Below are 16174 nucleotides of genomic sequence, written 5' to 3' on the forward strand. Positions count from 1 at the left end.
TCCTGTCATGTATAACTGAATAGAACAAATAAATAAATTATAAAAATAAAAATAAAGCACAGAAACTCAATTATTGCTAGAATTGACTCATTAAGTCAGTTGCTGTCACAACTAGAATATTCTTTAATTCCATGGCAGTGTTGAATATTTTCAGTTTCTTATACCATTAGAAATTATTATGCCTCATAAAATTAATAAATGTGAATCAAGTTTTGGCATGGTTTGAAAAAAAATAGCTCTAGAGATAGTGATGATGGTCAAAGTGAACGTACTTAATGCCCCTAAATTACACCCCTAAAAATGGTTAAAATGGTAAGTATTATGTTATGAATATTTGAACCCAATAAAAATTTTTAAACTCAACAATAAGGAACTATCTCAATTAAATAATTGAGAACAGGTTTGAGTATACATTACACAAAAGAAGTCATATGAATGGCTAATAAGGATATGAAAAGATGCTCACTCTCTTCAGTCATTAGGGAAATGCAAAGTAAAACCATAAGTTAGCACGACATTAGGGCAATGAACAAAACATAGGGTGACAAGGTGAGTCTGTAAAGCAGCTTGTGCTTCTATACATTGCTGGTAAGAAAGGAAAATGGTATTACCACTTTGGAAAGCAGGTTTTGGTCACAAATGATTTGATGCCAGATCCTCTATCTGTCTTTTAAAATCTCTATATCACCCCCTCACTCAAAACTGAAACCCACGAGATCCCAATCAACATGGTCTCTGGAATAGTCAAGAAGGGAAAAAAGTAAACCAAAGATTAGCAGTACAGCCTGTCACATGCATTTGTATCTTCTTTAATATTTACTAAACTACAAAAGACACTAAAGAAGGATGAAGATATGTGTAAAAGAAAAATCTCTTGTAGGAATGCCAGTGCAGATAAAAACAGAAACAAACCTCATATTTCTTTATACAGCTTATTGTATCATAACCATAATGACAATTTGTTCTTACCCAACAAAAGAAATTGCTTGAGCAATAGAAAGCCAGCATGAATTCTGTATTACATATTTATTGCTAAAATAAATGGAAATATTTAGGAATAATTACTATTTGTTGAATGTTAGCATCTTGAACTTCTCTGCGTTCTTTATCAACTTTGTGCTTTTTCTCCTTTTCATGCTCACGAAAAATCTGATCTGCTTTCATAAAAGCCAGCAATTGTTTTTTAGATTCTATTTTCCTTTGTCTTTCTTCTTCCTCTTTATTTTTCATCTAGATGTTTAAAGGTAAAAGAAAAAAAAAACTATTTTAGCAAGGAGTCCTGTCTGAAAAGGGATGGAATTAGAAAGTTCCAAGTAGAAAGCTGGGAGCCATGCAGCAACACAAAGTTGGATGCACCTGGACTGACTCCCATGTGGTCACTTTTCTTTAAAAGAAATATGCAAATATAACTGGGTAATTTTTACTCGTTTTTTCTTAAAAGCATCTAAATGTTTTCATACTTCTGTATGTTAAATAAATAATAATCTTTGCATGTTAAGATGGTTCTGAACAGTTTATTACTTTGTATCTATAAATGTCTTATTTATAATTATGTCATTGTTAGAAAGCAAACACTGAATTCAAAAATATAGAAAGATAACTTATACACTGTTTTTCACATCTCTGCTAGTTTGGGATCAGAGAAGCAAAAGGAGTGGAAACCACACAGTGGAAAAGTCTTACTGTATCTACTTTTATTAGTCCTAATTTAATTGTTTACCACAAGGGCTCTATGTTCAGCAATCGCTTTTAAGTCTGCTTGGTTTTTTTCATTTCTTTCTCTTTCTCTTTTCTCCCATTCAGCATCAATTTCTGCAGAATCTCTGGAAATAATCAAATCTTCATTGTCAAGTTTCTCTTTAATTAGTTTACTCAGGGAGTTATTTATTCGTTCTCTTTGTTCCTCCAACAACCTATAAAAACATATTTTTCAAATCTTTATGAATATTTGTAATGAAGCCAATGTAATTTAATGAGTCTGAAATATTTTAGTCTTCTATAAAACTTAAGAGGAGACCCATTGCTCCCTTTATACATTGATCATTTCAAGTAGAAATTATTTTTTTAATCGAACCCAGTGGCTAACACATGCTAGGCAAGCACTCTACCTCTGAGCCATAACCCCAACCCCGAAATTAATTTTTATAATTATAAAGTAACATTCTAAAAATCCAAAGATGGTAATATGTATAATATGGTTGTATGTATGCATGTGTATATGTAGAAAAAAAGGGGGTGTTAAAAAACTTGCCACATTGGAAATTCTTTCTTTTATATTTATTTTTTAGTTGTAGTTGGACACAACACCTTTATTTCACTTGTTTATTTTTGTATGTGGTGCTGAGGATGGAACCCAGGGTCTCGCACATGCGAGGCAAGCGCTCTACCGCTGAGCCACAACCCCAGCCCCTGGAAAATATTTTTAAATAGTTGATTAGACTTCCCTGCTTACTCTAACATTGAAGGCTATAAAAGGTATTTTTAAAAATAAGACCTAGGAAATAACTAATAAAACTTATCAAAATCTGAATAAATCCATCCTCTCACTATACTATGTCTGGAATTTACTGATAGCACTTCATTGACTTGATGTGCTTATATGTTTCTCTCCCTTTATATAACTATGATATTCCTGAGGCCGGAGACTGGAAGAATTCTCTCTTTAGTCCAAGACCACATATGTGTCTAGTAAATCATAAACAATAGACATATTTTGTTAAAGGAACAGAGGGAAAAATAACTGGGCAAAAATCAGCTGTGACAAATTTACTAAGTTATTGAGAGAATTTGCAAAGCAATATGTGATAAATAATGAAAAGAGCACAGCATATGTCCCAAAGAAAGTATAAAGTAAAGACATTTATGCAAATAACTACATAGGCAAAGGGTGATACATGCCCTGAGAATGCTAGAAAGCAATACAGACAGGAGATAAAAGGAAGCCTTTGTGAAAGGGAGATGTTTCAGTTAGGATTTCAAAATAATATTTTAAGTACTTTTATTATTGATTGCTTGCTATGTACCACACACTATTCTATGTATCAGCACATTGACTCATCATAGATAGGCTCAAAAAGAACAGGGCCAACCAACCATGGACTGAAAACTCTAAAACTGTGAGTCAGCTAGTGAGGTGGCATGCCTGTAATCCCAGAGACACAGAGCCTGCTCCAGCTCATCCCCTGCCCCCTCAGACCAGTATTTTCAACCATCTATCAGAAAGATGTCCCTGAATAATTCATGTCACTAAATGCCCTAGTCATATATAAAATGAGACTTTTATTTCTAAAGACTACTTTCACATTATAACTTCAAATTTATTGTGAGACAGTTGCATACAGCACTTTATAGATTATACAAATTATTTCAAAATCCTACCTATGTGTTTCAGCTTCTTTTTCTTTCCTAATTTGTTCAAGACGCTTTTTTGCTTTGATAAATTTTCTACTCTTTTCTTCTTCCTCTTCCTGCTGCTGTTGTATTACAGCTTTGATGATATTTTTATCATGCATATGCTCCTTGGGGAAATAAGTATATGTTATTCTATCACAAAAAGACCTTTCAATATCTCAATATCTAACAAGTACTTGTCAAATGGTCACAACTTATGATCCAGTCAATTCTCTCCTGGAAATTTTTCCCAAGAAATTATCAGAAATACGAACATAGGTTTATGTACCATGAACTTCATTTCAAAGTTACTTAGAATAGCAAAATTTGGAAATAACCTCTAAATATTCAATAACAGAAAAAATGGTTAAATAAATCACAATCTCAATGTTATGAGAAGATACAAATAATTAGTAAGTAGAGAGAAAATGCAAGATATATAGTATATTTCAATTTCACAAATAAAAACAAGTACAAGTTTATCATGTATCTATGACTAGAAAAAATGAGTTAAATGTCCATAGTAGTTCTTTCTGGGATATGAGATGATGAGTGGTTTTTATATCTTCTTAATGCCTTTGTATGTTTCTTTTCAAATATCTCATTTCTTCTAAATATATGATTAAAAATAACTATATAGTCGAAGAAAAAAATTAAATATATATAATTTTCATGCAGCTTTTGAATACTTTATATTGTTACATGGTTAAAATTTGTTAAATATTTCAGACAATGGTGTCTTTATACTTCATTCACTATCTGCCTTTCCTAATCTCCCTTCCAGACTCAATTACTGTTACTAGTTTCTTGTCCAGATTTTATTTATGAAAATATAGACATATGTTCTAACAGACAATTTTAAAATAGGTTACTATTTTTTAAGCAAAAAATAAAATCTGTTCTGATTTTGATCCCCCAAAGTCTCATGTGTGCAGAGGTGGGGCATGTAGGCAATCAGTGAATCCTGAAGGATTCATCAGTGCATTAATATCAATGGATTAATCCATTGATAATTGAATGGATTCCCGGAGGTAAGTTGGAGGAGGTGGCTCACTAGGGACATGCCCTGGAAGGGTTTATGGTTTGTTTGGTTTATCTTATCCCTAGTCTGTCTGTCTGTCTCTCTCTCTCTCTCTCTCTCTCCCTCTCCTTCCCAGCTCCAGGCCTGAAACCTCTGAAACTTGTAATACAAAATAAAAATTTCCTCCTTTAAGTTCTTTATATCATATATTTTTTTAACAGTAATGAAAAGCTGATTAATATACTGCTCATTTCAGCATACATTCCAAGATCCTAATCTGAGTTCACCATCACAAAAATAAGTGCCTTTGAACACAACAGCCTGTATATAGACAGGTTAGTGTAATCTATAGATAGAAACTGTTTTTAGGTGAAAATTGTTAAATACAACATTTCATCTTCCCACATATTTAAAATTCCGGATTTTCTATGTGCCAAGCACTCTTAAGCACTCTTTTATTTGATAGCTGTTACTTTTAAAAGTCTATGATCTGGTTGGGAGATATATTGGTCAATATAAGAACTAATAAAAACACCAAACTGTTAGAAGTAATTATTTTGAATGATTCAAGTTTGATTTTACTATTTTTTCCAAGTTTAATGCAATGATCTTCTTACAATAGGAAAAAACATAGAAAAAACATAGAGCTAACACAAAGTTAATCTCATGTTTTAAAAACTGAAATATTTATCTCAAGGTCACATAACTAATAAATGACAGAGTTATCATTCAAAATGAGGTTCATTCCATTTTAAATTTTTGAGAATTAAACATATTGAACCCATGAATCAAGAACAAGATTTATGTAAAATGATTAATAAGATTACATGAAAAACTTTTAGAAATTAAAATCCACAGCTAAAATTTTAAAATTTGGGGGTCAGAGATATGACTGCTAGAATATTTGCCTAATATGCACAAACTCCTGAATTTGATTCACAGTACTGCTAAAACAAATACATACTAACAGCAACAAAAAACGAAACCACAATAGAAGGTTTAGAACTTTTTATTCAGATAATTTTAAAAATTTACCTCATATGCATCCTTTCTTAGGAAACTACTCAAAGATATATTTCATCAAGATCGGGGGTAAACCAAAAAAAAGGAAGACATTAGACTCAGGAAATAGGAGGTATGGCTTCAGAAAGAGGCACAGAGAAGTCCTAGGATGGCAACGGTACAACAGGCCTAGCAAGCAGTCAGTCCAGAAGGAAGGGAAAGATGGAGAACTCTAGATAGGCAAACTCAAAAAACAAACAAACAAACAATAACAACAAAAAAATATAGATAAATTATTACTTAATTAAACATTTAAAAACCAGTATTGCGGGGGGGGGGGGGCTGGGGTTATGGCTCAGTGGTAGAGTGCTTGCCTCACACATGCAGGCCTTGGGTGTAATCCTCAGCACCACATAAAAAGAAAGAAATAAAGAAAATAAAATTATTGTGTCCACCTACAACTATAAAAAAATAAATATTAAAAAAACAGTATCAGTATGCACTAGGCAGAACTTATTGAACACATGGAAGAATTGGAGTCATCAAAATTGATTTTAAAAAGGTCAAAGAAATTGAGTCATAAAAGCAAATGAAAACAAAGACAATTATATATTAACCATAGAAAAAGAAAAATTTCTATGATCAAAGAAATATAATCAAAATGTTAGTTGGCTCAGCATAGAAAAATATTTATAAATTAATAATAATGACTTAAGTATAATTACAACAATTACTTAAGGGGTACAAAGGAGAAAGGGCAGTAAAGAGCTAAATCCTTAACTATCAGGGAGAAAATGTCTAAAACTGATAAGAAGAAACAGCTAAAAGAACCTGAAATGTTAGCCTCCAGAAATCAGAAGAGATGTAGCAAAGAACTGCTACTCTTCTTTTAAGTGATATATTATGTACTACTTAAGAATGAAAACTAATTTTAAAAAATATAGAAAATTATTAAATTACAACATTTACTTAGCACATGTTACCATTTATTTACTTAGCACATATCAATAGCATAGAAGATATCAAACATAAAGCACCTCATTTATTCCTCACAACTTTCATTTTAAGGATAAGAAATCATTTTAAAATATCTCATTCCCTTTCTTCAGGCATGAGAGAACATACACATGAAGTCATAGGAAATATAGCGCCCCAAAAGTATGCATTTGCTTAGAAATACAACTTAATAGCAACTTGTTTTCTACTCCATTATTACTTTTTGATATATTAAAAGTAAGGCATTTGACTCTCTCTGTATCTTTTAACATTTGCATTTTCAACTCACAAAAAACAGTCTCCTGTTTTCTTCAATATCGTCTTTTTTCTTTTTTGCTTTTTTTTTCATTTCTATTTCATATAATAAATTCTGACGCTGTATCTCCTCGGCATCTTTTTTTTCAAGTTTTTTCCTTCTTTCTTCTTCCTCTTCATGTTCCTTTATTCTTAAGCAAAAACATAAGTATAACTGAGTATAAATCATAAAATAGGTTATATTTTAAAGAAATGAATAAGATTCTAACCTGGGATGATTTGAAGCTATAAGAATGAATCTGTGAATTTCTTTGGGAAAAATAATGATAAGTAATGACTAAAACAAATCTAAACAGTCCAGAATTGCCAATATTTTCCTTTCTTCAAAAGTTGTTTCACTCCTAACCTAAATATGGTCTATACCAGATTCAAGTATTCCTTTTCTTTAGAAAGAACCAGTTAACTGAATGACAGTAAAGGGGAATGATAATCTTAATTTATAGAAAAGTTCATAATCTCTAGTGCTTCTAAATTTCACTACAAGTTGATGCTGCATAAGCTACAGGTTGAGCCCCTTAGGTGATAAGGTTTTTTTTGTTTGCTTGTTTTTGGTACTGGGGATTGAACCCAGGGGTGATCAATCACTGAATCACAAGTGATGGGGGGTTTGATGGAAGGAGAGAAACAAAACTCTCTTTATCCAACTGGCTACTTTTGTTGTCACTCTTTTTGTAGCCAACACTGACTAGATATTAATATCTACTAATTTGTAAGCCTCCAATGGCTGGCTGACTCTGAAATTATGTGTGGGTTGCTGCTCTAGGACATTGATCTCCAGCTCCACCTCTTCAACTCACCTCCCAAATCCATCACCATCGCTACCAGGAGCTCTCACTACCAGTTGTTTATAGCATATTCTGTATGCCAGAGGCCCCTCATCTGGCAGCCAATTCTGCACACTGGAAAGACTGCTCATGCCCAAGATGTCTACCTGCCCATGGAAAGCTCATGCATCCTTGTTGGCCAGTCAATAGGTGTACAGCCTGTTCTACTGACATTCTTTCTGCCACCTCTATCATTATTTTTCTTCCTGAACAGGTAGGCACAAGGTAAATCAACAATGCAAACACACAAACAACTGAAGAATAAACTTTCCTTCCATATGTACTGAATCAGACCAACATTTTTCCTAGAGTCCTTTCACTCAGCTTTAGGGAGAGGAAAATCCCTTTCCCCTGTGCCACACTGTCCTATGTGGTTAAGTGAGCCAGTAAATCCAGGACAGGATATTTGTCATTGACTCATCTGAACAGAGTAGGTATCTGTAAAGTCAGACTCATTCTCTTTAGGGGGGACTAAGAAAAAGGTCACTGTTGGCCATAGCTGAACCAGATTTAAGATTGCCTGAAAAAATAAAATTTCAAATATTTATTTGCTTACTTGTTTTGTTAATACTATTTAATATTTTATGTCTACATTTTTGAAGTTTCAAAATTGCTTCTTTAAGGGGAAACAAGATATTAAAAAATGCTACTTGACATCTTAGCAAATCTGGGAATCATTAACATGATAGCTAGGTATCCATTGGATAATTCATTGTTTAGGTAAAAAAAATACTTATTCTGGGAATAAATTAGAACAAAAACATGTCTTGTGTCGATTAAAGGGTAATATATTACCAATCACTTTCATAATAATTTATAATATTAAAATTTTAATTACTTATAAATAAATACTTTATATTAGTTTGGTAGTTTGGATAGACCACTCAATTATTTAATTTGGCTTAATGCAGAGTTAGTGTGTTAGAGGAAACCTGAGATCCTCCAGCCAAGGAATACTCAATATTCATATCTTTACGTGCAACTCTCATGCCCACTCTCATCTATCATGCAGATGCTGATAAATAACACACAACTCCCTCCTGTTGAGTCCTGTTTCTTATCATCCCTATGCAATGGACAGTCTCTATCAAGGAATCGTGAAAGCACTTTGCTATCCCTGACTCACATTCTGAGGGTCCTAAATCTGTATTTTGAACCCAGGGGTACTTAACTACTGAGCCACATCCTCAGTCCTTTTTTAATTTTATTTAGAGTCAGGGTCTCACTGAGTTGTTTAGGGCCCATTAAATTGCTGAGGCTAGCTTTGAACTCTAAATCCTCTTGCCTCAGCCTCTTGAGCCTCTAGGATTACAGGCATGTGACACCACACCTAGCCAGATATGATTCTTGAGTAGATACAGATCTCTTATAGTTCTCCTATAAAAGCAGGAGGGACCTTTACTCCAAATTTGGTCCAATGTTAAGACTGATGATACTCCATGCACCAAGAGAATTTGAGAAAGTATGTTCACACAAGATAACTCCCCAGGAGAGCTGGGCAGGTTCAAGTATGTCTTGGTTGGCTTGGGCAAAGCAGAGAGTGAATTTGGGCCTGTAATGTGGGCGAGAGGAGGGACTCAGGGAAAGTTTCTGTGTGTTTCCTACCAGTGTCAAAGGAAGAGGAGGTGAGACCAGAGGGCCTTATCAGCCCGTCTAGTTGTGAAACTAAAGTGAAAGGGAGAGGTAAGACCTATAACAAAGTTGGAAGTCAAACATAAAAAATTAAGTCTAAGGCTAACGTGTAGCTCAGTAGTAGAGTACTGCCTAGAATATGGGAGGATCTGCGTTTCATCCCCAGCATTTTTACACACACACACACACACACACACACACACACACACACAAATAAAAAAGTCTATTACAAGTTATTTCAACTGACAAGTTTGATTTTTGTTTTAATTTTCTTTCTTTCTTTTCTTTTTGGACCAGGGATTGAACCCAGGGGTGCTTAACCACTGAGCCACAATCCCAGCCCTTTTTTGTATTTTATTTAGTGACTGGGTATCACTGAGTTGCTTGGGGCCTTGCTAAATTGCTGAGGCTGGCTTTGAACTCACAATACTCCTGCCTCACCCTCCCGAGGCGTGCACCACCACACCCGACTAATTTTCTTTTTTGAGCTGGGATTTCACTATGTTGCCCAAGCTAGCCTGAAAATCATGGGATCAAGCGATCCTCCTGCCTCAGTCTCCCAAGTAACTGGGACTACAGATGAGTGCCATGCCCAACTGATAAGCTTGATTCTTATAGAGACAACCCACTAGGAATCATTAACTGGCTACTGCATAATTACATTACATTCTTTATGTCTAAAACCAAGTTCGTCATCTTCCCCTTCTAAACTAATCTTCTTGATGTTTCCTCTCTCTCTCTCCTTTTCAATAACAGGGATCAGACTCAGGTCCTTGAGCACACTAGGCAAGCACTCTACTACTGAGCTGAACCCCAATCCTCCTTTTCTTATTTTGGTCATTAGTGCCACCATCTTTTCAGTTGCCCTAAGAATCATACAAACATTTCTATAATCCTTACAACTCTTGTTCAATTATCTAATAACTATTTATTGAATTTCTACTAAAATTATAAAGCAGGTGGCTTGGGTGTGGCTCCCATGTGTGAGGTAATGGGGATTGAACTCAGGGGCACTCAACCACTAAGCCACATCCCCAGCACTATTTTGTTTTTATTTTTTGTTTTTATTTAGAGACAGGCTCTTACTGAGTTGCTAGTGCCTCATTTTTGCTGAGGCTGGCTTTGAACTCACAATCTTCCTGCCTTAACCTTCCCGGTCACTAGGATTACAGGCATATGGTACCATGCCCAGCTCTCCATTTTATTTTAAATGAATGGAAAGTCATTGAAATGTTGAATATGGGAAAATAATAAGATCAATTTTCACTTTTACAGGATCTCTGTAGAAGATAATTAAAGAAGGGATTGAGAAAGCAGAATATCATCACGTAATTTAGAGACTGATGTAATAATCCATGAGCTATATGAGGGTGGCTTAGACTAAAATGATAGCAGTAAATTCAAGATTTGTTTTGGATAAATTAACATGAATTGCTTTTAGTGAGATATGCAAGATTAAGATATGCAAGATAAAGGAAAATGAGAAATCAAGGTGGATTCCTAGGTTTCTGGTTTGAAAAACTGGGTGGATAAGGATACCAATGGAAAATCCACTGCAGGGGTGGGGAATCCATATTCTGTGTTGGACATGTGTTTAAAATACCTATGCCACATCAACATGAAGATATCATGAACATAACTGAGGATCATGTGCAATGGGGTGGCTTAAGGAAGTGGTCTAGACTAACCAAACTTAGGATGGCATTTAAATCTATAAGATAGATGAGATCACTTGAGCCCTCTTTTCTCTTTATACCCTTTCCCTAGATGATCTTACCAGGGAAAAGTGGTGCAAACTATCCTATTGATGATTTTTCCTTCTTTTGAAAAACTGATAGTATTGATAGTAATCTGAGTCTTTTATAAACAAGGCCTATGAGCCTCTTTCTAAGAGAAGGACTTAACTATCTATAGAAAGAATGAGAGCTATTGTAGCACCAACAGATACTGTTAAGTTTATTTTAGTAATTATGTTTAAGGTTCATGGTGAAATATCTCTATTTAGAGATGGTGATGTCACCATGGTTGCTTATTTGCCTTATCCCCATCAGACTATTAGTCACAGGTAGACTCTTACACTGTTCAACGCCCCACAGTGGAACAGCCAGCTCAGGTCTGGAGCCTAGGAATTATTTATAAAGTAAGAAAAATCTCAACTTTAGGCACACCAGAAAGAGTATCAGAAGTTGTACAATGTGTTTCAGTAATTGATTGATGAGTAACTATTTAATTACCCCAAAATGAGGTGGCTTAAGACAGTGGTCATTCATTGTCTTATACCATTTTTTTGAGTCAGGAACCTGGGAGTGATTTAGGTGGGTGGTTCTCAAAGAGTTTCAGACAAGATGTCAGTTGGGGCTGTAATCATGTGAAGACTTGATCGAAGCTGGAAAAATCCACTTTCACATATCTGTTGCACAGACTTTAGCTCCTTGCCTAACCCTAACCCTAACCCTAACCCTAACCCTTAACCCTTAAAGGCAAAACCTTTAAGAAGTATAACCTAGTGAGAGGTCCGTAGGACATTGGGAGTATGAAGGGATTAAAGGGGTTTTTATGGAACCTACAGTTAGTTCTCTCTAGAGAGAATTATTCTGGAAGCCTGATCTATATCCCCAATCCTCCTTTTTTCTCCTTCTATTTTGAGACAGGATCTCACTAAATTGCCCACAGTGACCTCAAATTTGCAGTCCTCCTGCCTCAGCTTTCCAAGTCACTGGGATTACAAGGTGTTCACCAGGGGGACCAGCTTGAACGTTTCCTAGATGGAACAGAAGATACATCAAAAAAAAAAAAAAAACAACTAAAACAAGCCTGCCTGAACTTCTGACCTATTGCCAACACCACAAGAAAAGGGGATTCTGTAGCCAAACACAGCTTACATACAAGGATATGGGTAGGCAGACAGCCTGTGAAGATGTTAGCACTTGCCAAGTAGCTTGATGGAGTTTAGGCTGCTAACTTTATCTCCAAGTCACAATATAGAAAGAAAGATTTCTTTTTTAAAAAATTTATTTTTAAGTTTTAGGTGGACACAATATCTTTATTTTACATTTATGTGGTGCTGAGATCGAACCCAGTGCCTCATGCATGCTAGGCAAGCACTCTACCACTGAGCCACAACCCCAACCCCAGAGAGGGATTTCTTAACTACAGGAGACTCACTTGTCAATTACTTGCTTCTCTCTGCCAATGGCTCCATTTCTAACTTGTACAAACCCTTAGATCTTTACAATGCTAAATAAAAAAAAATTACAACAAATCCAAAGGTTTCTCTTCTTTTTTTACAAAGGACAGGAATAACTGAAAATGACACGTAGACATTTGGACTCTGTTTGCTTTTCTTTTTCCTTTTGCATTGCTGAGGATCAAAACAGAGCTTATGATGCAAACACTCTGACATCTGTAATTAATAATTATAAATATGACATACATACAAGTAAGTGAAAAAAGCATTTAATAAAATGATATTGTTAATCCAATTTCATTTTATAAAATGTGAGTACATACATATTTAAAGAAACAAATCTGTATCAGTAGATCAATGATGGCCATGGGCAAGGGGTTGGGGAGAAAACTTATGTAAAGGGTCATGAAGGAAACTTTTTAGGTTAATGAAAATATCTTGATGTAGGTGGTGATTATGCAGCTATATACTTTGTGTGTGTGTGGGGGGGGGGGTGTATTTGTGTAGTGCTGGGGATTGAAACCAGGGCCTTGGGCATGCAAGGTAAGCACTCTACCAACTGAGCTATATCCCCAGCTCCAAGCTACATATTTTTTTTAAAGATGAATTTTACTAAATGTAAATTATATGTCAATGAACCTGATGTCTCCACCATCAAAAAATGTCTAAGACAGAGCTTGGGTTGTGGCTTAGTGGTGGAGTGCTCCTCTAGCATGTGTGAGACACTGGGTTCGATCCTCAGCACCACATAAATGTAAAATAAAGATATTGTGTCCACCTAAAACTAACAAATGAAAAATAATTTTTTTAAAAACATCTCAGACAGACATGATGTCACATGCGTACTTGCAAACACTCAGAAGACTGAGGAGGATCACTTGAACCCACATGTTCAAGACTAGCCCAGTCAATCTAGCAAGATTCCAACCAAAATAATAAAAATAATTTCCTGTTCTCAATTAGATTACTGGTTTTTTTTTTTTAAAAAAAAGATTCATTACCCCTCACCACTTCCAAAGGGGTCTACTTCTCTGTTCTACTGCTGTTAAAATTGGCCACGTGACTGGCTTTAGGCTTGTGTTATACCAAAAGGACCTTCTTTGTCTTTTTGTGGTACTCGGGGTTGAATCCAGGGCCTCTCACATGCTAGGCAAGTGCTCTACCACTGAGCTACATCCCCAGTCCTTCTTTAAAATTTTATGTTGGAGCAGGGTCTAGCAAAATTGCCCAGGTTGTCCTCCAATTTGCAATCCTACTGCCTTAGTCTTCTAAGTAGCTGAGATTACAGGCATGCACCACCATGCCCAACCCTCCTTATTCTTTGACTTTAGTTTCAGCACATTGTTACAAGCTTATTTTCTTCTAAGTCTCTCAACATCATGAGATGAGTTTACCCTAGGAGGCTTCTTCATCTTCAACTTCAAAATGAAAAGACATGGAATAGATCAGAATCCTCCCCACAGCCCACAGCAATGAGCAAACTCAATCCTGCTGCTTACAAAGAAGCTGCCCAGCTAAATCCAGCCTAGGGCACCAACCACAGTCAACCAACAGATGCATGAAAAGTAAATGTTTATTGTTGAATGGAACTAGGATATATCATTGTTTGTTATGCAGCATTACTACAGCAATTGTAACTGACATGTAATTTAGGAGTGACAGTGACTTTTAACATTTTTTTTTTGCAGTGCTGAAGATCAAAATCAGCTTCTTTCTAAGATGATAAGCAAGTATTCTATTAATACATCCCCAGCTCCCTATCCTCTCTATACTTTTTCTATTAAGTATTTTAGCCTCTATTACTTTCATTGTCAGGGGGATAAAAAAGCAATATCCATTATAAGAAAAAGTTTTTAAAAAGTTAATTTATGTATACATACTGTTTTAGATGATCATTGGCAAGAGCTATTCTTTCTCTGTGTCTTTTTTCTGCTTTTTCTTGCTCTTCTTTAAAAGCCATTTCAATGTTGAGTTTCAATTGTTCTTCCCATTTTTTATCTGATTTTAAATTTCTCTTTTGGAATTCAATCTGGGCATCACGTTCCTTCATCACTCTACTGAGAAGAAGTCCTGACTACAGAAAAAAATGCAGTATTTTAGGAAAATAATGTCTAATTTGTATACATATGTTAAAATATACATGTATATATAAGAAGAGAAAACTCAAGTAATACATGAAAGTGTTTCATTCTTTCTGTTTGGTAAAACTGATACTGCTTTGCATGTTCAATGGCCTTTTTTCTTTCTCCTTGTTTGTATATTTCTTCTTCTATATCAAGAATTTTTCTTTCTGCCTCAATTTCTTCATCACGCTTCTTTTTAGCTTTAAGTTTCTGTTGTTTCATCCCCTGTAAAAAAAAGAAAAAAGAAAACTTTTATCTTATTCCAGTGCTGGGAATTGAACCAGGGCCTCACACATGTTAGGCAAGTGCTCCACCACTGCACTATACAAGCCCAAAAGCAATCTTTTGTTTTCATTGTCAATTTAATTTTACCAAAATTTAACATTATAATTTGAGCTTTCATCATAAGATTTTATTGTATTTTCTTATTTCACTAATAATCACAAGGTTACATTTTGGACCTAATTGTGTGTGTGTGTGTGTGTGTGGTGGGGTAGGGGTAGATACAGGCAATCAAATCCAGGGCCTTGGCATGACAGAGAAGTAATCTACCAGAGTTACATTCCCAAATCTTTTTAAAATTTTATTTTGAGAGAGGGTCGCATTAACTTGCTGGCCTCAAACTTGAAATTCTCCTACCTCAGCCTCCTAAGTAGTTGAGATTAGGTATGCGTCACCACACGCAGTAGAAGCTATTTTTTTTTTTATTTTTTTGTGGTGCCAGGATTGAACCCAGGGCCTGGTGCATAGTAGACAAGTGCTATACCACAGAGCCACGTCGCAGCCTTGGAGCTAATTGTTTAAATTGAATTGTTTAGGAAGGTAACATATTTACATGGCTCAAAATCCAAAATTATTTTAAAAGTATATACTACTTCTTCAACCCTAACTTCCAGCTGCAATCTCCTCTTAGTCTATGATAACCACTATTACTAGTTTTGGTGTTTGTACTTCTAAAGTTTCTCTTGGTGGTTATATAATAAATATATATCTTACAGCTTTTGCTTCTTTAAAAAACTGACAGTAGAACTGGGTGTTGTGGTGAACGCCTATAATCCCAGCTAGTGGGGAGGATGGAGCAGGAGAATCATAAGTTTAAGACAAACCTGGGCAACTTAGCAAGACCCAGTCTCAAAATATAACTTTAAAAGGGGTGTAGCACAGTGATAGGGAGCTTGACTAGCATGTATGAGGGCTTGGGTTAAATCACCAGTACCCACATGCACACACACACACACTAACTAAAAATAATGGCACATTTTGTATGTTCTTCTACACCTCTGAGTTTACTGACTATCTTATGTCATCCAAGGTCTTTCTTCTCCTTTATTGGTCATACTTTCTATTTCTTAAGAAAATCTTACTTTTCCTGATTTCCTAATGAGAATCTATGACCTATGCTTAAATTTAGGTCTTTAACTTAGTTAAAATTCATTTTTCTGTATTCTGTACCATTGGGATATAATTTAATCGTTGTCATATGTCAGTTACCTGAGTACAGTTATGGAATGCTTTCCCTTCTAATTTGGAATAACATTTCCATCATCTGCAAGTTCCCACATATAAAATGGGTTTCTAGGCTGTCTCATCAGACTTATTATAATCTCTGTGCTTATATCACAGTTTTAACTGCTATGGGTCTATAGTAAATCTTGCTGATAGTAAGCTGGACCTTCATTTATTC

At 35.1% G+C, this 16174-nt stretch overlaps 1 protein-coding gene across 4 annotated transcripts in view; it reads right to left on the minus strand.

The window, feature by feature from the left end:
• Nucleotides 1–16174, minus strand: part of Cfap210 (cilia and flagella associated protein 210) — a 39143-nt gene that overhangs the window by 11311 nt on the left and 11658 nt on the right. For 3 of the 4 annotated variants that reach the window (XM_005324568.4, XM_078017545.1, XM_078017544.1), the window contains 6 exons: nucleotides 14542–14715; nucleotides 14248–14441; nucleotides 6699–6855; nucleotides 3379–3518; nucleotides 1721–1913; nucleotides 1066–1230 (listed from right to left, as the gene is read on the minus strand). In XM_005324568.4, coding sequence (XP_005324625.1) covers nucleotides 1066–1230; nucleotides 1721–1913; nucleotides 3379–3518; nucleotides 6699–6855; nucleotides 14248–14441; nucleotides 14542–14715 — 1023 coding nt within the window. Of the gene's footprint in view, nucleotides 1–1065; nucleotides 1231–1720; nucleotides 1914–3378; nucleotides 3519–5404; nucleotides 5816–6698; nucleotides 6856–14247; nucleotides 14442–14541; nucleotides 14716–16174 lie in introns of those variants that run through there. The other variant, XM_078017546.1, reaches the window with a different exon arrangement.

Source organism: Ictidomys tridecemlineatus, chromosome 7 (genome assembly GCF_052094955.1).
Source record: "Ictidomys tridecemlineatus isolate mIctTri1 chromosome 7, mIctTri1.hap1, whole genome shotgun sequence".
NCBI lineage: Eukaryota > Metazoa > Chordata > Mammalia > Rodentia > Sciuridae > Ictidomys > Ictidomys tridecemlineatus.